Below are 22,972 nucleotides of genomic sequence, written 5' to 3'. Positions count from 1 at the left end.
TCCATTCTCCTGTCTCTCTACTGATATTCAAATGGGGTTGAGTCAGGGCTCTGGATTGGTCATTCAAGTTGTCCATAAGCAGAGGCGGACATTCCTGGTTCCAGAAAGTAAAAGTCCTGCCATATATTATTTCTACCTGTGCACTTAAAACAGGTGATATCAGTAATTCTGTCAGGACCACTTAAGTCAAAAATACTCAAGACAGAAATATCTTTAGAGCCAACTTTATTTGTAATTGGCGGTATGGCTCTGTTCAGAGGAAATTCCCTGTCTTTCCGTGAGTTCCATGGAAAGCCATGACAGGGAACAGCAGCATCCTCAGGGGGCTACCGTCCCAGTTTAAGACTGGGAGAGTAACTCTATTCCCCCTAGAACAGAGCAAGCAACAATGACAACAGTATGACATTATTTCAAGTTAAACCATTTTGAGGTGGAGCTGGGGAGGAGGTGGGTTGCAAAGCAGCGAGCGGAGAAAGCAATGATAGTAAACGGACTGATGCAGCTTAAATAAGGCGCCCTATGAGAGTGACCGCTTGTAAGCGAAGGGAACGATCAGCTGAGCGGAACAGCTGGGTTTGGAATAGCCAATAAGAAACTGACAGCAGCTGACAGCGGGCTTGACTGCGCGGCCTAACGCAGAATGCTTGATTTATCTGATCCACCTGGCTGCTAATTAGGATGAGCTAAGGTAGGACTTTTACTTTCTGAACCCAGAATGTCCACCTCTGTCCCTAAGACAACTACATGTTGTCTCGATTGAGGGTCATTATCCTGTTGTAAGGGAACATTCAGCCTTGGCTGTGGTCTTAAGCCCATTTCATTCATTATTAAGGGGGGGAAACTGAGGTATCGCATTGGCACAAGTATTATGAATTACTAGGTTGACAGCAACGTTGTCCATGACTATTTCAGTGGGTTCAGGTCAAGGCCAGTTGGTGGACGCCCAGTTTCATGTCTCTCTAATGATATTAAAGTGGGTTCAAATCAAGGCTCTGGCTTGGTCATTGAGATACATTTACAGCACAACTCTGCGTTGTCTTGGTTGTGCACTACATTGTCCTGTTCTAAGTGAACATTCAGCCTGGGCTATAGGGTCTTGAGCACATGCATCAGTTAATAATAATATATTGTGTTTCTGTGATAAACACTTTGCTCCAGCACTGGGATGGTATTGGGCAGGTGATGGTTCTCTCCAGGACATGATGGCCAAACCGTTAAGACAATTGTTTCTCACAGTCTGAGCAAACTTCTAGTGGGATTTTCTGTCTCAAAGTGCAGTGATTCATAGGTTTCAAATGTCATAGCAGATGGTCTTAATACATATTTAAAATGGTCTTCATGAAAATTATGGCTACAGTAATATTAAATGTGTCCAGGTACTTCTACTAGGGTGCTGTGTACAGTACTGGAACGTTTTTGACACTTTTTGAGGCTTCCTAACATTGTTTTAAAAAAGCTAAGGCAAATGTTTTTGTATGATATTATTATTCAGTGTTTTTTGTTTACATTTTGTATTTGTTTCTTGTGCTTGTTTTTGTGTTTGTGTTTGTGTTGACCAGTGAACTAGTTCTTGACCCCATGAGAGGGTCCTCCGTGTCACAATGAGAACCCCCTACGTGTTCCTATTGCTTTACTCGGCCTTATCAGGCCCAGGTGAGTCTCAGGTGCACTCCGCACCATTTTGTCTCTATTGTGATCTTGTGATCTTGTGATCTTGTGATCAGGGCACCAAATGGTCATGTCGTATTGACAAACCTGTCTAAAGCCTATCTTACACTGACAGACTTTGACAAGATTTGGGAGAGATTCTTGAAAGATTGTAGTCTTTCAACTAATGCCCCTCATTTACGCTTGAAAAGACTACAATCTTTCAATAATCTTTCCCTAATCTTGTCAAAGTCTGTCAGTTTAAGGTAGGATTAAGTTAACTAGAAGAATCTGTTGGCTTTGTTGCACCAAGTGAAAGGAGCCTTAGGGCTCTGCTATTAGGAGGTTTACCACTTCCCCTGGGGGGGGGTCATCCCTATGTTCCCTGGGTCCTATGTTCCCCGGTTCTCCCAAAAAGGGCCCTATGTTCCCCGGTCGCAATACATACCGGGGAACATAGGACCCTTATTTGGAAAAGCGGGCAACATAGGACCCTTTCTAATATGTAAGAAAAAAAGGGTCCTACTGTGTGTCCTACTGTCCCATACAAAGTGGGGAACATTGGACCCGGGGAACATAGGACCTGGGGAACATAGGACCCGGGGAACATAGGACACAGGGAACATACTGTAGGACCCAGGGAGCATAGGACACGGGGAACATAGGACCCGGGGAACATGCTCCCCCTCTGGGCTAACTAACTCAGGTTTGTCAATACACCATGAAATACACAACAGCATACAACCAAACATGGGGGATGTGGATTCACTGCACTGTCCACCATATCTACATTTTAGAGTGCAAAAGATATTGACTATATAAAATGTTTAGAATAGGAACATGTTTGAGAAGCTGTGACATGTCTTTAAGAACACAAAAAAAATGGTCTGTGGTATGCTACTGTACATAGCATGAACTGACCAAAATGGATACTCTCGTGTGTCGTGTGATCAAAGTGAAATGATTTGGGTTTTAGAGAGAACAGAAGAGATGCAAAGCGTCACAGTGCGGTCACTGTGCACACGAGAAATACAAATCCTCAACTTGTATTTTGAATGCTAGTAAACGTCAAAGGATATTAATAGAACTATTACTAGAGCACTGACACTGTGAAAAGGAGGATTCTTTGATGTGAAGTCATTTAACCTGCGTCATTGTTCACTCATGAAGACACAACACGACGATATATGCACAGTAGCACAGACCATTATAAAAGGGAATGCAAACTTTTTCATTGACATGACAGGCCTTGTGCACGGAAGGCTCTTAAGCCTGTTCCGTTTTTTTTGAGTAGGAGCTTGCAGGCATGTGTCTCCTATTGTGTTATCCAGGGGGCTAACATTCCTGATAGTCATTGTCCCATAACATTTCATCATGGAACACATGTACCATAGAATTTGAGTCTGTAAATTAGTGCGTAAAGTTATATAAATATTAAAAAAGAAAGCAGTATGCAGCAGCTACTGTATTGATTATTTCATGACGCTCGTCCAACTATCTATTGAATTACATACTACATATTACTGACAAAAACACTTCTCCTCCCTCCTTTGAAGGTGTTTCGTGGGTACAAGCACAAAAGTAAGTAATTTCAGTCACTCAGAAATATCTTAAAGTTGTACATGCAAGTGGAAAGGGTAGAATGTTAAAAGTTGTATCAGGTACTTTGTATCTGGTGCTATCAATGTCCACACAAGCACATTTTGCCCTCATTTGGTCTGTGTTTAATAAAGTCTGTCCACCATAAAACGCATATTTATGCCTCATTTCACTAATTCCACTCTCTCTTACACACACACACAGTGATACCTGCAACGCCAGCGGCAGCCTTTCACAGCAGCAATGTGGCCATGTGAGTTTGGTGTCGTATGAAAATATGTCAGTCATCTTGTCTGTGTGTGCACCTACCACTCTTTGTCACCACATCACTGCTGATTGGTTAGGAGTGGGTCGACGAAAAGCACAGGGCAAAATCCTATTCTGATTCTTGCGCTTTCTGTTGTAACAGAACGTCACAGGGAAATCATTTTGACCTATATCCTATTTTGTTAGGTCTACATTACCGTATATGAGCTTTATGCACAACACTCTTAAAATGGATGTGTTGAAAACAATACAACTTGTGTTGTTTTAACACATTGCTTTGGTTATTTGTTACACAATGTGTGTTGAAAATAACATAACTTGCATTGTTTTTAACACATCTCTGTGTCCAGATAGGGACAAAACAGTCTGTGCTGTTTCCAACACAATGCTTTTGTTATTTGTTACACAATATGTGTTGAAAATAGCACAATTTGTGTAGTTTTTTTAACACATCTCTGTATAGGGAAAACACAGTTTGTGTTGTTTCCAACACATTCATTTAAAGAGTGTGTCTCAGTCTTCAGTCGGTCCACATTTCAGTATACTCTAGTATTCATTCAAAACAATAAAGATAAATACATAAACAACAAACAACGAAATGTAATCTAATGTGATGTGTGTTTACATTATAAGCGACATAATGTATACATTTAATTGATGTTTAAGTAACGCACAGTTACTATGAACAACTGAGTAACAGATCTGCCAGATACCACACATTGTTGACCAGGCCAGGGTCTCTCGTTGACGCTCCTCTGTTCTCCCCCTCAGGGTTCTGACTCCACCTCCAGGTTCCTTCAGTGTGCGGGGGTTCCGTCCGGGCCTCTAGCTGGACCTCACCATGTCAAGAACCTGGTGAACCTGCTGGATGCTGCACTGGACGTCTACTCTTTCATGGTAAATCCACCTGTCTGTCTGTCTGTCTGTCTGTCTGTCTGTCTGTCTCTCTCTCTCTCTCTCTCTCTCTCTCTCTGTATATACAGTATATATATATATATATATGTCTATCTGTCTACCTGTCTGTCTCTGTCTATCTCTCTCTCCCTCTCTCTATCTGTCTGCCTCTGTCTCTCTCTCCCTCTCTCTATCTGTCTACCTGTCTGTCTGTCTTTTTCTCTCCCTCTCATTATCTGTCTACCTGTCTGTCTGTGTATCTCTCGCCCTCTCTCTATCTGTCTACCTGTCTGTCTGTCTGTCTGTCTTTTTCTCTCTCTCCCTCTCTCTATCTGTCTACCTGTCTGTCTGTCTGTCTGTCTTTTTCTCTCTCTCGCTCTATCTGTCTGTCTACCTGTCTGTCTGTCTGTCTGTCTGTCTTTTTCTCTCTCTCGCTCTATCTGTCTGTCTACCTGTCTGTCTGTCTGTACGCACCATGTGCAGTGCCATATTATTGACCCATCGGTCCTCTTGCCTCAGATACTTTCTTCTAACTGAACAGTGTAATTCCTGTTCAACTGATGCACTCATGTGTTTTTATGTCTTTAAATTATTCCATTTTCCATACTTTTTTTACCATTTAACTATTTAAAAACAATTGCCCTTTTATGCTTTTTATTTACTAATATTTATTTGTTGGGTTTTGGTTATGTAGAGCGCACTGGACTGCCTCTGTGCATGTGCCATTCACATGTGCTATAAAAAGACTTGCCCTGCCTGTATTATACGGGCTGACCTGCAGATGTCTGGGTCACATTCTGTGTTTACAAAACACTGACTTTTATAAACGGCCTTCAGTACAACTGCACATCAATATCTTGAATTAAGTTTGTGTGTGTGTTTTCTGTGTCGGACGTCTAAAAGTCTAACATCAGCCGGGATGCAAATGCAGAAATTCAAAGAATGCAAATAAGCTACGGTCCCCTCCAAAGGTATTGGAACACATGCTACAGTTGACAATTTTGGAACAATTTCCCAGATGATTTTATATAGTCAACTTTAGCATGTGTTCCAATACTTTGAGGGGGACTGTATATGCACAAGCTAAGTCCCTCAGCCATCGTCTCTATATTCTCACCATTATCTCTTTAATCTCCCCACCATCTATACAATCGCATAAACCACGTTTCACCCCTGCCCCCACCTAGCCTGGGTGCAGCCCAACTTCAGCCCCGCCTACGTAGTCAGGCTAGGCCCTACCACCATCACACCATGTCTCTGCTTGCCTGATTACCCCCATGAGTTTATGTCTGCTTTCCGATCACTCAAAACGCACTTTGTGAAATAAATAAATAAATAAATAAGTACAGATAGTAAGTAAGTAAGAAAATAAATAAATAATTGAATAAATAAATGAATAAATACATAAATAAATACATAATCATGTTTAGAGCTCCTGTGTAGAGTTCCTCATGATGAAACCCCAGATCACCTTACCCACTCACCCACCCATTCACCCTCGCTTGCTCTCACGCTCTCCTCCCCCCTCCTCCCCTGCCCCTTCTTCCCCCAACAGAGGTCCACCCTGAGCCAGGGCCCGGTGCTGGAGGTGTCGGGTGGGATCCAGCTGACCCCCGAGGGCCTGGTGAGCGAGGCGGACGTGCTGAAGGTGTGGCTCGAGGTGAAGATGAAGCCGCTCCTCTCCTCCATCTCCCAACAGTTCCTCCGCTGCCTCGCCAATAAGAACCTCAGCTGCGAGGCCTACCACACTGTGTACGTAATGTTGTTGTTGTTGTTGTTCTTGTTTACACACACTTGCTGAAATCTTCTTTGACTCTTAATTTTATTGCCTTGTCTTAGTATTCAACTGTTTGGCCCTGATCGAACTTTCTCTCCTCTTGCTGCCATTTGGGCTTTAGAATGCGCCTGTAACTGTTCAGACCTTTAGCTGACTAACCAGCAAACACGGGCAGCCATGGTGTACTGGTTAGGGCTTCGGGCTTGTAACCGGAGGGTTGCCGGCTCTATCCCCGACCAGTCCACCACGGCTGAAGTGCCCTTGAGCAAGGCACCTAACCCCTCAATGCTCCCCGAGCGCCGCTGGTTGGGCAGGCAGCTCACTGCTCTGGGTTGTGTGATTCACCTCACTGTGTCTCCACTGTGTGCTGTGTGTTCACTAATTCGGTTAAATTGGGTTAAATGCAGAGAACTGAATTTCCCTCACGGGATCAAAAAAGTATATATTCTATTCTATTCTATTCTATTCTATTCTATTCTACCTCTATGAAAGTAGCTGTAACTACTGAGAATTGCTCTAATATTTTATCATTTTGAACCATATAAATGTATGATGTGGAATTCGTGAACTGTATGGCAGCCCTAGACAGTTGACAGAAGAGCCCTAGAGCAAATATTTTATCTACTGGAGAGTGATTGATGTGTCCAGTTATTATGAATCGCTGAATCACACTTGAGTAATGAGCATTTTTCCAAAGATTTATGCAACCTGTTTTCAGGCAGATAACTATCTGTAGTTGCAGTGAGGGGAATGTTTTGATAAATATTTCCATTAAATCTTTTCTTTATTCCTCTTTTAATAGAGCTTGCCATGATATGTATCTATCTCAACAAACTTTCATTCAGAATATAATCCTTAAAAGATAACTGAGATCAGAGACAATATAACCACTTTGCTTCAGGAAATAGAAATTTATCAAACAGATTCTTAGTTAGAGACGGTTGTCTCTGATGTTGATCTGCCCTCAATATCTCTATGGCAACACACATATATTGACATATTAAATGTCCGAATCATGTTCTGTCCATGAATGAGGTTTTGAGTTATACTTGAACAACTTGCATGTCCAAAAGAGATTTATAAGTATCTTTAGGATATGACAGACATATCGCTAGGCATGTCGCTCGTATTTGATAATGATAATCAATCTGCTATCTTTATCTGTGCACGCATTCTTTCTCTGCAGGGTCAGTGAGATGAGTGAACACTTCTCTGGAATGGACCCGGTACGGCAGAAGTGGATCTACATGTTTTTCATGTATCCCTTCCTGTCTGATAACAGAACAGCGGGTAAACACACACACACACACAGATATACTCCACGCAAAACACATACAGTATACACCACACACATGCAAAACAGACACGCACACACTCCACACTCAACTCAGTCGTCCCCTTATCATAAGGTTCTATCTACGTTCTGAGTGGTTCTAAGACATTGAGCTTCAAAGTTTTAGAATTACATAAAGTTCTGCTGATAAGCGGGGAAAAGCCTCTTCAGATATAACGTTCAAATGCATACAACTACAAGAAACACCTCACCTTACCTTCTTACTGTAAAGTGTAACAGAATGATATCAGTAACTCAATTTTGACAAAAATGTCAGATAGAACCATATCATTCTAAAGAGACAGAATACATACATTACAAAACTGCCTTATAACATTATGCATGACTTTAGTAGAAGTAAATAGTGTCCAATAGTGATCTCTGATCTGTACCACGCGCGCGCGCACACACACACACACACACACACACAAAACACAAACATACTGTACGCACCCAACTCAGAACATTAAAAAAAACCTTGCCTTACAGTATAACACATTCATGACTTCGGTAGAAGTAAATAGTGTCCCCCCTGTGTGTCCCCTGACCTTTACTGCCCTGTGGTCTCTCCTCTGCATAACCTCTGACCTTTACTGCCCTGTGGTCTCTTCTCTGACCTTTACTGCTCTGTGGTCTCTCCTCTGTGTGGTCTCTCTTTCGTCTCACAGGCTGTATGCACCTGACCAACGGCAGTGAGGACTGGCTGATGAAGAACTTCGGGTCATTCTCCGTCATGGCAACCATGAAAGATCTCACATCGCTCAACATGGTCTTCAGTGGGGTGAGTCGTTAAGGCCAGCGATAGATTAGGCATATATATACATTTTACAAACTGGTGTTAAGTATTAGCATGTAAGCCAAAGCTAGATATGGCTCATGTGAACATCAGATACATTTTACAGTCTGGTGTGAAGTATTAGTACGTACTGTAAGCTTGGTGTGACCCTTTCAGCCTGTTCCTACTGTAGATGAGTTGAAATGTTCAAAACCAATACAGATGCTTTTAAATAAAATTTCATCAGACTATAACATAATGCTCTATAAAATTGTACCCCCCCCCCCGACACACACACACACACACACACACACACACACACACACCTGTAGTTGGACGTGCTCCACCTGCTGACGCCAGAGCAGAGGGCAGAGCTGCTCCTGCAGCCGGGGGTGGAGGGGCTGGACGAGGGCGTCCTCACCCTGGTGTTCGACAGCCTGCTGGAGCCCCTGCTGCCGCCGCGACCTCCGACCGCTGGTCCTCCTCCTACTGGCTCCACCTCACCTGGGCCACACCACACTCAGCACTACCCCACCACTTACAGGGACCCAGCCAGAGAGGTGTGTGTGCGTGTGTGTGCGTGTGTGTGTGTGTGTGTGTGTGTGTGTGTGTGTGTGTGTGTGTGTGTGTGTGTGTGTATGTGTGTGTGTGTGTGTGTGCGTGCGTGCGTGCGTTTGCGTGCGTGCGTGCGTTTGCGCGCGTGTGTGTCTGTGTCTGTGTCTGTGTGTGTGTGTGTGTGTGTGTATGCGTGCGTGTGTGTATGTGTACGTGGAGTACTTCGAAAGAATTGTTAATAATGCAGTCAAGAAATTACCTTGAGTGCCATGTTGTTTTTCTTTTTACAGTAGCATTCTATGGGTCTTTAAAGCACATTCTGCATACTGTAAAATTATAGTGACCCAGGGTTGCTGTACAGTTGTGTATTGTTGTGGCTCGTAACGATGTAGCCATTGGCATGACTTTGTTTTTTCTTCTTGATGTTATCATCAGGTGGCCGATGGATTCATGGCTGTCTTGACACCCGTGGGAAGCTTTGCCAAGCACTTTGTTTCCTTCACAAATCAGGTAACATAGAATTTTTGATCCTGTTCAACAGGTCTTATTAAATGCTTAAAATGATTATTTACATTCCACCATAGGAATGTGTTGGTCTCTGATAGTATGTGTCTCTATTGATTTTCAGAACTGTTGCCCTTTTTTCATTATTTTGATGTTGTACAGCTAAATTTGTACATAAAACTGGAAAAATATGTATAATTTTAAATGGGTTTTGATTTCAGGCTGTAAGACAAAAAAGTAACTATTTCAAAGGGGTATGATGACTTTCTATAACCTGACTCTCGCCAGATCCTGTAGTTCGCTGTCTGCTGGAGCTCAGCGAAACGCCTCTGGTGGAGCATGGCGGAACTACAAGGGTCTGGCGAGAGTCAGGCTAGACTTTCTATAGGCACTGTATGTCTCTGATAGTTTGTGTCTCTCTCTGGTCCTGTTTCCTCTTCAGCACAATCTCTCCACCGTACGAAGCACCACTCTTATCCAGGCCATGCTCAACTGGACCTTGGCAGAACTGGCCGCTCCATACAAGCAGAACAACAGCACCACTCCGGACCAGGTGGACTTTGACCCGCTGGACGTCAACGACTGGTTCCAGCATGTTGTGGTTCCGGTTCTGAGACGGTACCTGCCCGGAGACCAGATGGAGATCCCGCAGAACATCACCGCCGTGTTCCACAGCCTGTTGTAAGCAAAAAGAAGTTATGGATAGCTGATTTTGTCTGAGCAAAGATAACATACCTTGCTGTCTGACAAGAAATGGCTTTGAGTAGATATTTATAGTTAAGATTCAGTATAGCAAATGTTTTCAGGTTTTCAGTACTCGGTGATCTCAGTACACTGAGATTTCTCCTTCAAGTTATTATTATATTACATTATATTATTGCCATTTATATTCATATTCATGGCTGATTTGAACTGTTTCTACAGCCACATCCAGACCGGTTTGGACCCTGACTCAGAGGAGACCGACTCTGGTTCTGATATCTGCAGTGTGTCCATTGATGAGAGTTCTTGTGCTGTAAGTCCTGTGTTGTCCATTGATGAGATACAGTATCTTACTCTAGTGTGTGTGTGTGTGTGTGTGTGTGTGTGTGTGTGTGTGTGTGTGTGTGTGTGTGTGTGTGTGTGTGTGTGTGTGTGTGTGTGTGTGTGTGTGTGTGTGTGAGTGGATTCTGAAAACCCTACGTAGTGAGTCACAGTTCTTTACTTGTTCTGTCTATGTGTGTGTTTGTGTGTGTGTGTGTGTAGCTCACTGATGCAGTGGAGGAGGTAGCTCGTGTCATGCACTGTGCAGCCAAGACCAAGCTGAGTCTGACGGAGGAGACGCTGATGAGCCTGGTGATGGAGCTCGCCTACAGCCTCAACTCACTCACCCAGGAACTCGCCCAAATGGTATGGGACAAACAGCTTCTTCTTCTTCTCCTCTTCCCCTGCCATTTCCTGTAGACTTTTGCCTTTGTCTTTTCCTCCGGGTTCACTTTTGCCTTTACTTCCTGTCTACAGTATTATGTCTCTGCCCCCATGTCCTGCCTGATTTCAATACTGTATCGCTGTTCACCTATATGATATGGAACCCCCCACCCTTAGTACTTCTGTGTCTTAGTAGTGCTTAGTACTTCTTCTTAGTAGTGCTTAGTACTTCTTCTTAGTAGTGCTTAGTACTTCTTCTTAGTAGTGATTAGTACTTCTTCTGCAGCTTCCTGGGCTGTCAATGTCACTTCTCCTGTTTCCTCCATTACTGTTCCTTGATTTGTCATCTACCTCACTCAGAATTCATGTTTGAAAGATGTTCCTTACAACCGGTAGTTTAACTGACTCTCAATCTCACTGTTTACATTCAGAACTTCACCTCCCCTGACTCTCCATTCTTCGGAATCCTCGACAACATTATCTCCGGTCCCCTGACGCAGGACAACCTCCGTGACGTGTCCTTCATCGAGCTGTGGTTCCAGATCAAGATGCGGCCCCTGTTGCCCTCCCTCACCCCAGAGTACCTGTACTGCCTCAGTGGCAAAGGATTCAGCTGTGAAACCTACCAGGCCCTGTACGTTCATCACTTAATAATAGCTATACACCTCCATGTTAGATATGTTTATAATACATGACTATACACCTCCACGTTAGATATGTTTATAACATAACTATACACCTCCACGTTAGATAACACATAACTATACACCTCCACGTTAGATATGCTTATAAGACATCACTATACACCTCCACGTTAGATATGCTTATAACACATAACTATACACCTCCACATTAGATATGTTTATATGTTTATATGTTTGCAAAATTACTGTAATAAAAAAAGAAAGAAAGAAATATGTTTACAATACATAATGTATTGTAATGGTTAGTTGATGTTTCACAACATATAATTACACCGTGTCCTAACTGCATGTGATGACAGCGAGCATTACTGACAAAACCAGTTCAATTGCATTGTTCCTAACTGAACGCAACGTGACACATTACTGTGCAATGCGTTGTGGGGCATTGTTTTGAGCAGACCTTTTGTCGTATGCTCCATTTCTATTTTCTGATGCTCGGTTTGTTCTGCTATTTTTAGCCAATTTTGACACAATAGACCAGCGTCTGTAAGGGCTACATGACAGTCGCTCGTTCACATGCATTTACACTGTAAACCTGACCTCACAGTGACATAATCCCAACACATTATTAACAGAGACAGTGATGCATTTTTGATGCATGACAATCCATAATACTGTTCCACTGTTATAGCAAAAGTTCTTCTGTTATTCTGCTACTCAGAGACATGTAATGTTTTTTTATGTATGGATCTATATGTTATAAGCATACTGTATTATCTTACACTAGAGACAAACAGGTGGGATGTATGTACTGTAGGGCTCTTTATGGCATCAGCATGCACAAGGGCGTAACTTTGGGTCTACCATTGGGGGGGTTAAACTTGTGGCATATTTATCAATTTATTTATTTATTGAATAATTTTCTTGTGTAAAAGGGGGGTTATATTAGCTGGATATGATTTTTTGGGGGGTCATGACCCCTATAACCCCCCCGCAAATTACGCCTATGAGCATGCATCATAAAGACAGTCAGACGCATGTAATCTTATCGCCTTGTCTTGTCTGTCAGTGTGAGGGCGCTGGGTGATCACATGTCCGACATGCCTGAGAGGGGACCTGAGATGGTCCTTGAGAACTTCATCATTCCTTTCCTCTTCAACCCCAACCATACAGGTGGGTCAACGGCCACAAACACACACTTATAGCTAATGCAATAGATATTATTGATATTAACAATGTACAGACATACTTACAGTATATACAGACATGATAAACTGACTATATCAATGGAAATGAATATCAATGCATTCATTCATTTTTACATTTAGGCAACCTATATGCATAGCTGTCAACCCTCAAGTTTTTTTCCGGGTTTCTTGTGCATTTTGGTTCTTTTCCCGCTGTCTTCCCGTTTTATTAGTTCCCCGTAAAGTATCCCGTATTTTAATATTCTCACGATATCAGCCCTTCCAGCGGACCTGTCAGTCTCTGTACGGTCGTCCTGTTGCTACCCCCTTGCCCTTCCAGTGAAACATATATTTTCAAAGTACCATTTTGCTTGCTTGAAGACAACCTTAGAGTGATGTTGGCCTTTTTAAGATAACAGCGTAGTTGTTGTGAGAGCACGATTTGACGGCAATCTAGAAAAGTCACATATCGGTTGAAATTTCCCCGTATTTTGCGTGAATAACCTGTGAAATGTCCCTTATTTTCAATGTTCAATGTTGACAGCTATGCCTATAATAATCCGGTAACATGCAGTCCTAAGCCAAATTTATGTATGCACTTTTATGGATTTATAGAATTTATGATAATTTGTTTACCCCCCTACCCGGCTGTAGACCCTGGCTGTGTGAGATCGGCGGAGAACAGCACTGACTGGATGATTAAGAACATGGGTCGCTTCGCCCCTCTGTCTACACTTATGGACATGTATCAGCTCAACCCCGAGTTCTCTGCAGTAAGCTCAGATTATCAACTTACTCTGTTAATAACAATTTATGATCAAGGTAAAGGTTAAGGGTTGGATTTGATTAAGGTGATCTTCAGTAATTGTTCAGTAACATTTTTACATGCTGAACTTAACAGATCTTAACAGATAGTCTGTTAAATCTCTATGGTTGGACTATCTAGGTAAAGTGTTTCCAAAGCATGTGCAGAATGTACTGAATGCAGTGAATGTATACACTGTACGTGTTTGATGCGCAATATATAATATGTGTTCCTTAACTCCTAACTGTCTCAATTGTGGGTCAACTCCTGTTGCTTGAAATGTGCTATATGAACTTGACTAGACTTGGCTATATGAATGTGTTCGTGAGTGTATGTATATATTTATTTATTTCCCTTACAGGTGGAAGTCATGCCCCTACTGTCCCCCAGACAGATGGCAGAGCTCATGGTCGTTCCCCTCCCAAGGCTGCCGCCGAAACAAGAGGTGGTTGACCTCGTCTTCGACCACCTCTTGGAAGACCCCATTGGAAGGGCCTTGCCTGAAGTCCTGGAGCACGTTGTGGAACTCAGCCATGATGTAATGTAGACTCATTCAATTTCTTACCTTGACGATATAGTGGTTTCTCGCGTACTGTATATGTAGATGATGTTTGCATGTTGCTTGCATGCACAATTTAGTCATTGTATTGCATTGTATCTGCTTGTCTGTTCATGTGTGTATTGATTGATTCATTTACAGATGGGAATGGATTGTGAGACCTACCAGATCATGTAAGTCACAACATTGTAAAGGTTCTCTTTCTCTTTCTCATCTTTTTCTGTCCTTATGCAAGATTTTCTGTATGTTTGAAAAAGTTAAGTTAAGTTAAGTTTTGTTTGATTTGTTGTTGTAGGGTGGAACGACTGTATGATGACTTGTGGTCTGTGCCACGCATGATGGAACCACAGATCTGGGCAGCAATCCACAACATGAGACAACCTGCATGTGAGCGGACACACACACACACACACACACACACACACACACACACACACACACACACACACACACACACACACAGAGTTTATAATTCAATTCTTTGTTCGAAAATTATTGCAGGATTATTACTATAAAGTTAACACCTTTTATTCAAATTAATATATTATTATTTGATTTATTTCTTTGCCTCAGACTGTCCATTGCCTGTGTTCGATGTAAGTGTACCTTTGTACCTTTATTTCTACTTCTTGAAAATAAATGCCATGTTTTTTTAAATCATATTGTTTGTAGGCTATCTTTTTTACTATGTATCTTGTTGTATCTTTTGTTTTCTTATAGTGTCCTGTGATACACTTTAATGGTAAGTTGTAGAGATCTGTACTTTGAAGAATACTCCAGCATTGGTTGTTTTATATTTATTTGTTTGGAAGACATATTTATCCAGTTTATTCAGTTTACAAGAGTAAATAAAACAATCAAACATGTCTATATCCACCATGTTACATTCTCTCTTTGGTAGGCCTTACATAATTGAGTGGATTAAGTCCAGAATTAGTTACACTGAAATCTAGTTTTACTAGATATTTAACAGTGGCCTGTCTTAAGAGTAAAGGTGCTTGTCATTGTCAAGCCATATGCCTACAGTACATGTACTGAGTACTGCATTGATAACATGATGTCTGCATCTGCTATTTTTGATGAATATATGTTCCTGTGTATTTCCAACAGAGAGCAGAATGTGTGATGGATTCAACAGGTATTTTATTCCATTACATTTTATCGATGTAATCCTGAAATAAGAATTTACAACTAACTTAAGACAAAATCTAAATTGTGTGTTCGCTAAGAGTGATTGACATGTCCCCAAATCTCAGTTGGATTTTCATGTGTTGTCTTTTCCCTCTGATTGACATGCAGCTCAGAGCTGCAGCTCCACCTGGAGGCTGAATATGTACCCTGTGAATATAGTCTAATGGAGTATGCCTGCTCAGAGGTAAGGACCATTGAGGAGTTTATCTTTACACTTTGAAATGTGTACTATCTCTATAAGCCCTTCATCTGAATAGAGTGTATCTGGATAATGTCTGTATATTATAAGTCTGCTTCACTGTCCACACAGCTATACTGTCTGTATTCAATTTAGTCAAGGATTAAATTCTGTGTGTAATAGCAAGTAGTGTGCTATCCTGTTTTTATCTCTAATTGATTCGATTTCATTTTTTTTTGCGCAAATGATTCTATCTTTATTATTATGTTTATTGTTACAGGATGTGTAGCAGGTTTGGTTAAGGCTTCATCCAACATTGCTAATACTTTGATATCTCTTCTTTTTTCAGCTGACAGGATTCTCTGCACATAACCTGACCCACCTCCTGATGTGCAAGCTGTCCAGCAACATGACCTACTCCAAGGAGACCTGGAAGCTGCTCCTCACCAAGACCTCAGATGTTCTGGATGAAGCTCTCATCATGTTCTCACGCATGGCCTCCAACATGGTGAGCCTAATGTTTGTTTTTGTTGAAAAAACTGCTACTGAATGTGGTTATAGATGGCTATGTTTCAAACATGGCTATATGTCTGTGATTATAGCAAAGTGTGGTCAAACTGACTAATGCAAAGTCACAGTTTCAACAGACGAATTTTCTCGTATTGAGGTATTGACCCTCGGTTCTTTTCCAATGTCCACCCCAGTCTCATCCTCTGATTGGCCGGTCTGTGGCCAATTTCCTGGACGTGCTGCGCGACATGCGACTGGACCGGTACAGCCAAGAGCAGTGGCAGGACGCTTCCTTCGTGGCGTCGCTGTTGAACGGCACTCTGCGTCCATTCCTGCCCGCCGCCTCGGGAGGTTTCCTGCACTGCCTCACCACCAAGAACCTCACCTGTGAAACCTACCAGCAAATGTACGTTTAACATTCATGTGTGCCATACAATGTTAAACATGATGTGTTGCAATACATTGTAAAGTTGTACTTTACAACATTGGATAAAAGTCTCTGCTAAATTAATACATGTAATGTGCAATGTGTCGTGGAAACACATGACATATTTATAGATGTTTGCTATTCTCCACACATTTCCCCTGTTTTAGCATGTGATAAGGCCCGCCACTGTGTTAATCACGCTAACTATGTGATTAATCCTTCATTGCCTTGACCTTTCAGATTGAGACCGTTTGTGCACCGGTTCCACCACATGGAGGAGCCTCGTAGGAGGATGGTGCTGGAGTCTTTCATCCTGCCCTACCTAAGCAGCAACTCCTCAGGTAGCCCACTCACCTCCATTCAAATGTAGTCAAGGGAGGTAGAAGAGGGATATAAACAGGGGGGAAGAAGGGCTAGATAAAAACATGTCCAGCTGTCAGTCGTGCTAAGAGAGGAGATACTCTTGGAAGAGTTGGGTCTTCGCTTCGGGTGTTTTTTTGAAGATAGAGAGGGATACCCCCCACTCACCTCCATTCAGTTGCTATAGCACTGGGTATTAGTATTCCCACAGATTAGCATAGTAGTCACATTAGCATTCTCAGTAACACTTGTCTTAACCTAACAGTATGTCATATGATGGTCTCTAAGAGAAACATACTGTAGAGGACTACTAAGAGGAACAAAGAAAGAGCTTCAAGAGAAACACAGAGCTCCAATTTAAAGGATGGGCAAAATGCTAAGTCAGGTAACATTCACATTTACATTTTAGTCCTTAGTAGCTGACTCTTTTATCCAAAGCAACTTCCAACAGTTCGCCTAAAGATACAATAAAGGTACATTGCCACTTGGATATTGTGCAGCAAATGGAACAACGTTCAAGTTCAAACAAAGTCAAGAGGGATAGAGGGAAGAGGGGCAGTGGGAAGAAGGGCTAGATAAAGCATGTCCAGCTGTGAGTAGTCCTAAGAGAGGAGATGCTCTTGGAAGAGTTGATGGAGAGGGATACCCCTGCTATGGTACATGTAGGAACTGGTAGCGCATTCCACCAACGGGAAACATGGAGAGGTACGGGTAATCAGCTAAAGCTATTGTGTGGTGGTGTGTGAGTGGTCCCAGATAGGAAATTCAGATTTGCAGACTGGCGCATTAATTATGCATGTGGTATTTTGTGTATTATTTGTGTTATTTCATTATTTCATGGGTTCTTTAATACTTCTCTCTCTCTCTCACTCTCTCACTCTCTCTCTCTCAGGACATGCGTGTGCCCTTAATGACAGCTATCATTGGCTGCAAAGCAACTTTGGACCTTTCTCCCTCCTCGTGGAGCTTGAGGATCTATTTGAGCTCAACATGGCCTTTGATCCGGTATGTACTGTACATCTCGTTGTTTTTTTAATATTCATTATCATAATACAAGTGGCTCTACTTATTACATTAAGGGATAATAATCCATTTAGTAGTGCGTGTGCAATCATTTGAGAATGATCACTTGAGAATGATATCCAGATTTATGTAGGAAATACTGACGAATCTCTCTTTCATCATCACCCTGTACTTTTCTCTCATTTTCTTTCTACCCTGCTCTCTCTCTCTTGCTTTGTGTCTTTTTCATTCTCTATGTTATTATTTTACCTTTCCTCCCAACATACACCTCCCGCCCCTGCCTCTCTCTCTCTCTCTCTCTCTCTTCCTCTCTCTCTCTCTCTCTCTCTCTCTCTCTCTCTTGCGCTCTCTCTCTCTGCAGCTGGAAGTGCTGGATCTTCTCAGTCCAAAGCAGATGGCGGAGTTGATGGTTCTGCCTCTCCCTCATGCCCAAGGGAAAGAGGAGGTCATCAACACAGTGCTGGATCACGTACTGGAGTCACCCGTGGAGAGGGAACTCCCGGAAGTTCTTGGTCACACCATTGTCCTTGCCACACAGGTAAAAGGAAGTTTTATTACAAAAAGCTAGGAATTTACAGGGGTACATTTTTGTTTTTAACTCAGCTTCAGAAACGATTAGGTATTGTCAAAGAGTTACTCATACTCGGTTCAGTCCCCTTCAAAGACTCTTTCTTAAGATACTTCTCTTTATCTTTCCTAGGATGAAGCACCTTGTGAGTTCTACCAGGCAATGTAAGTCCAATCAACATTCTCATTGGAAGCGTTTCACTTGATGATTACAGATAGATTGTATTTATAAACAGACTGTATATTTTTAATGCCTAAAAAAACCCTCGATTATCTTGTCAGCCTGTGATATTGTGTAATTCCCCATATTTTTAGTTTATTATTGTTTATTTTTTCTTTGTTTTTGTTTTTTCTATCCCTCGATGTGCCATGATGTGTAGAATCCCAAGGCTGAGTGCATCTCTGAGATCAGTACCAAGAGATCTGGAGCCCCTTATCAGAGGAGCCGTGGATGAGCTGCTCCAGCTCAGTCCACTGGGTCAGTACCACACACGCACGCACGCACGCACGCACGCACGCACGCACGCACGCACACACACACACACACACACACAGGTATACATTTTCCAAATATTCATGTTCACATCCTCATCAACTCTTTTCTTTCTCGAGCAGATTGTGCTATTCCTCTCCCGGCTCAGGTGAGATACAGTAATGTCTCATATCTGACTATAGATAATATTTATATACTGATGTTTCATGTGTCAATTTTAACTGTAGAAATTGTGTTTGCAAAATGTTCACATTTGACTTTTGTTTTGCTTCATGTTTAGTGTCCTACAACACCAGTTAATGGTAAGTTGGAGTTTTGCCGTGCTTTGTCCACTAACATTTTGGGAAAAGACTATTAAACTAATCTGGATATGTCTTTTTCTTCTATAGAAACCAGACTTTGTGAAGGTGTTAACAGGTAAATTCAATTGATGTCATATGTAATAGAATACTAAAAGTTGAACAGACAAAATGGAAACCATTAAAGGAGTGGAAACCAACTGATCATGTTTGTCCTGTCAACAGCACTGTCCTGCAGTCCCATCTGGCAGCTGGACTGGTCCCCTGTAACGTCAGTCTGGAGCAGTATGCCTGTGCAGAGGTGAGATGGATTAGAGGTGTCCTGAGTAACTTTGATGTAAACAAACATCTCTTTGGTCAAATTCATAGAATAATGCACCAATACTCAATAACAAGACATACTGTATTATACATTAAAAGCACATAATAAGCAGAACATGATAAATAAGGGGCATAAAAATGCTCCAAAAGTGAAATGTTTTTTAAACTCTGTGTTGCTTATCTGTCTGCACCAACAGCTGCCAGGACTCACTGCCCAGCACCTGACCCAGCTCCTGGTGTGCCAGCTGTCCAGCAACAGGACCTACTCCAAGGAGACCTGGAAGCTGCTCCTCACCAAGACCTCAGATGTTCTGGATGAAGCTCTCATCATGTTCTCACACATGGCCTCCAACATGGTAATGGGGGTGTTTTCTGGCTATTTTTTACAGTTACTTTTGTCATTGTCCAAAGTATCAGGGTTCTTCTGTTTTTTTTAATTTTTTTCATCTTAACATACCTTTTGTTTCTCGTTCCCACTCCTGCCAGTCTCTGAGTTTGATGGGTCCATCTGTGACTGATGTCCTGGATATTCTTGGGGAGCTCCGTCTGGAGCTGCTCAGTGACACGCAGTGGGAAGACCTCGACTTCATCTCCTCCCTGTTCGGTGACAGTCTGCGGCCGTTCTTGCCCTTCGCCTCAGGAGAACTTCTCCACTGTGTCAGCAGGAGGAACCTCACCTGTGAAACCTACCAGTACATGTATGTTCCAAAGCGAGAGAGCAGCAATTTCAACGTTACAATTTCAATGTTACATTTTGTGACGGACAGTTCTTAAGTGAGAAAATTGAGTGAATGGAGTCAGATTACCATATAACGGGAGGACAAGCTAATTATTGAACACAAACAGCCTTTCTTGCTCAACTCAGCTACAGAGTGACATTGCCATTTTAACAGTACAATAGATGCCAAAATTATTGTTTGGAACTATTGGGGGGTGGAGGATGAACTAACAAAAATCTAAATTAATGATAGAAAACACAAATTAGTGTCTTTAGACTTGATTAGTTGTAAGTGTAACTGGTGTGTATATGCAATATGGCACTTGTGATCGTGGCATAATAGTATCCATGACTGTAGGCACCCCCACTTTCAGTCATAGCTTATTTACGATTAGATAATATGCTGAAGTATGACTCAGTAAAGTATGATGACATGCAGTAGTATTAAATATCACATGAAATGTGTAATAATTATGCTATTGTATCATTAATTCACTATTTTGTAACTTTTAATGGTTTATTCAACAATTAACTCTTTCGTAACTTCTTCTTCTCCAGTGTGGGTGAGCTGAGTCATCAGTTTGATCACATGACAGAGGAGCAGGCCGAGGGTGTCATCAAGTTCTTCATCCTGCCCTACCTGTCCAGGAACACATCAGGTCAGAATTAAGACATGGGTTCTTGAAATATGTTATGTATGTGATCCCTCAACGAATAAGCGTTTTTATGTGCATAGTACATTCTAGACATATTGTCTGCATCATGCATATGCTACTTGTGTTTGGGCCTCTCCTAGATCCAGGATGTATCTCCAACAACAGCATGGAGTGGCTTGTCAACAACTATGGGCAATTCTCTGGCCTCGTCCCACTCAAAAGTCTACTCGATGGCAACAAGTACTTCAATCCGGTAAGTGAAGTGCTTTATTCACTATAGGAAACACTTATTTCTGTGGGCTCTGTGGAGCAAGTGGTTACAGCGCCCGTGCCATTCACCCTGGTTTGGACCTTTGTTTTGAGTCCAGCCCGCGGTATTTCCTGATCCCAACCCTTGTCTCTCTCCCACTTCCTTCCTGTCTCTCTCTCTCCACTATCCTGTCAATTGTGCCAATCATGAGGTGTGTGCAGACATCGTACCAATCACGTGTTGTGATCTCGCCACCGGAGCGAGTTTGGTACGAAGCCTTACATGGGCAGTCCTGCCCAAAATAGATGCCCAATAAGTGCCCAAAGTGCGTTGCAATATGGCCGCCGAGTGGAGGAACTTGCCTAAAATGTCTTTGCTCTCTCCGTCTGCCCTGTTTGTCCCCAGCTGTCCGTCCTGGCGCTGCTCTCTCCCAAGCAGAAGGCGGAGCTAATCCTCCTGCCTCTCCATGGACTTCCTCCCAAACAGGAAGTCATCAGGGTCGTCTTCAACCACCTCCTGCAGGCTCCCCTGCAGACACAGATGCCCGAGGTCCTGCAACATCTAGTCACGATCTCAGAAGAGGTAAGATGCTATATACTGCACACACTATTTGCAGTATCTTTAGATGTCAAACCATTTTATATCACAATAACTTCAGCTGTTTTTAAATGATTTATCATATTGATTAATGCTGATATATCATATGTCTTCACAGAACGAGATACCGTGCCTTACCCTTCAGTCAGTGTAAGTGCGGTTCAGATTTAATTTATATATAATTATTCATGTAATTTTTTGCTGATATCCATATTATAGTTACAGTAATCAATAAAAAAAATCCAATTTTCTCCCCCCAGATCCGAGAACCTGTTCCTGGGTCTGTCATTTGTGCCTCTTGAGTTGGAGCACATCATCTACACAACTGTAGATCAACTTAGAGGGAACTCACCACCAGGTTCATTACTTTTATATGCAATATAATGCTGATATCTACCGTATACTGTATTTATACTATTACTGTATAACGTTCTTGTCTGTTTTTTTTTTTTTTTGTCTGATCAGGTTGTGTACTTCCACGGCCACCTTCAGTAAGTATTGCGTTGTATGAGCCTGGCCATGTTGATTTGACAATATAAATAAATATATGATTTACAGTATAATGACGTGTGATTTACAGTATAATCAGATGTACTGACTGTATCTCTTTTGTTTCCACTCTAGTGTCCTTTCACAAGGATAAATGGTAAGTTTGTCCTTTGGCAAAACCTATTTGATTACACGCAGTACATATTAGCTCTGTTTTGTACATCCCAGAATGTTGGAATGTTTAACATGATCGTTTCCTGTGATCTTTGCAGAGTCTGAAATTTGCCACAGGTCCAACAGGTTTGCATAACTGCTTTTTTTCTGTTTCTCTTCTTAACTTAACATCTAGAAAATCAATTACCTTTATATTTTGTGTTTTTTGACTGTCTTTTGTTGTTGTTGCAATGTCTAGATTTCTGCCCAATTTATAGTACTGGGCAGTTTACGAACATTAGAGCTGATTTGATTAGTCTATTTATTCATTTATCAATTCATTTTGAGCTCATATATCTGGAAGTCCAATAGGCATAGCTGAAAATAACAGAAAGTGGATTAGGATCGCATACTCTGGTCTAAACTGGTTTGCTGTGCTCACTACTGCACACCTCATGAGCTGGAACATGTTTGTGTTCTCACCTAATGAGCTGGAACATGTTTGTGTTCTCACCTAATGAGCTGGAACATGTTTGTGTTCTCACCTAATGAGCTGGAACATGTTTGTGTTCTCACAGCTCTGGGCTGCAGCATCTCTTGGATGCGGGACAAGTACCCTGCCAGTACAGCGTGTCACAGTACGCATGCGCTGAGGTGAGCGGCCATTTTAACTCATTCATGACTGTGTCTTATTTACCTCCGCCAAGGAGATATATGTTTTCATCGGGGACCGGTGTTTGTTTGTTTGTCTGTCTGTCTGTCTGTCTGTTTGTTAGCAAGATAACTC

The 22,972-nt window shown here is 42.0% G+C and overlaps 1 protein-coding gene across 5 annotated transcripts in view; it reads left to right on the top strand.

The window, feature by feature from the left end:
* Positions 1-22,972, top strand: part of mslnb (mesothelin b) — a 99,201-nt gene that overhangs the window by 2,667 nt on the left and 73,562 nt on the right. For 4 of the 5 annotated variants that reach the window (XM_062542484.1, XM_062542476.1, XM_062542467.1 and 1 more), the window contains exons 2-45: positions 1,560-1,653; positions 3,204-3,228; positions 3,451-3,499; positions 4,285-4,410; positions 5,963-6,159; positions 7,371-7,474; positions 8,186-8,298; positions 8,625-8,852; positions 9,283-9,357; positions 9,794-10,032; positions 10,276-10,366; positions 10,597-10,740; positions 11,190-11,392; positions 12,472-12,575; positions 13,244-13,362; positions 13,756-13,932; positions 14,095-14,126; positions 14,249-14,340; positions 14,527-14,549; positions 14,674-14,695; positions 15,064-15,091; positions 15,253-15,328; positions 15,672-15,830; positions 16,027-16,238; positions 16,500-16,600; positions 17,512-17,624; positions 18,004-18,180; positions 18,343-18,374; positions 18,590-18,687; positions 18,825-18,850; positions 18,983-19,004; positions 19,092-19,119; positions 19,227-19,302; positions 19,520-19,678; positions 19,809-20,020; positions 20,599-20,699; positions 20,837-20,949; positions 21,352-21,528; positions 21,662-21,693; positions 21,804-21,901; positions 22,009-22,034; positions 22,168-22,189; positions 22,305-22,332; positions 22,764-22,839. In XM_062542484.1, coding sequence (XP_062398468.1) covers positions 1,602-1,653; positions 3,204-3,228; positions 3,451-3,499; positions 4,285-4,410; positions 5,963-6,159; positions 7,371-7,474; positions 8,186-8,298; positions 8,625-8,852; positions 9,283-9,357; positions 9,794-10,032; positions 10,276-10,366; positions 10,597-10,740; positions 11,190-11,392; positions 12,472-12,575; positions 13,244-13,362; positions 13,756-13,932; positions 14,095-14,126; positions 14,249-14,340; positions 14,527-14,549; positions 14,674-14,695; positions 15,064-15,091; positions 15,253-15,328; positions 15,672-15,830; positions 16,027-16,238; positions 16,500-16,600; positions 17,512-17,624; positions 18,004-18,180; positions 18,343-18,374; positions 18,590-18,687; positions 18,825-18,850; positions 18,983-19,004; positions 19,092-19,119; positions 19,227-19,302; positions 19,520-19,678; positions 19,809-20,020; positions 20,599-20,699; positions 20,837-20,949; positions 21,352-21,528; positions 21,662-21,693; positions 21,804-21,901; positions 22,009-22,034; positions 22,168-22,189; positions 22,305-22,332; positions 22,764-22,839 — 4,407 coding nt within the window. In that variant the 5' untranslated portion in view covers positions 1,560-1,601. The remainder of the gene's footprint in view (positions 1-1,559; positions 1,654-3,203; positions 3,229-3,450; positions 3,500-4,284; positions 4,411-5,962; positions 6,160-7,370; positions 7,475-8,185; positions 8,299-8,624; positions 8,853-9,282; positions 9,358-9,793; positions 10,033-10,275; positions 10,367-10,596; positions 10,741-11,189; positions 11,393-12,471; positions 12,576-13,243; positions 13,363-13,755; positions 13,933-14,094; positions 14,127-14,248; positions 14,341-14,526; positions 14,550-14,673; positions 14,696-15,063; positions 15,092-15,252; positions 15,329-15,671; positions 15,831-16,026; positions 16,239-16,499; positions 16,601-17,511; positions 17,625-18,003; positions 18,181-18,342; positions 18,375-18,589; positions 18,688-18,824; positions 18,851-18,982; positions 19,005-19,091; positions 19,120-19,226; positions 19,303-19,519; positions 19,679-19,808; positions 20,021-20,598; positions 20,700-20,836; positions 20,950-21,351; positions 21,529-21,661; positions 21,694-21,803; positions 21,902-22,008; positions 22,035-22,167; positions 22,190-22,304; positions 22,333-22,763; positions 22,840-22,972) is intronic. The other variant, XM_062542492.1, reaches the window with a different exon arrangement.

Source organism: Sardina pilchardus, chromosome 1, assembly GCF_963854185.1.
Source record: "Sardina pilchardus chromosome 1, fSarPil1.1, whole genome shotgun sequence".
Classification (NCBI taxonomy): Eukaryota; Metazoa; Chordata; class Actinopteri; order Clupeiformes; family Clupeidae; genus Sardina; species Sardina pilchardus.
Note: the sequence above shows the minus strand (reverse complement) of the source record. Positions and strands in the feature narration are given on the sequence as shown.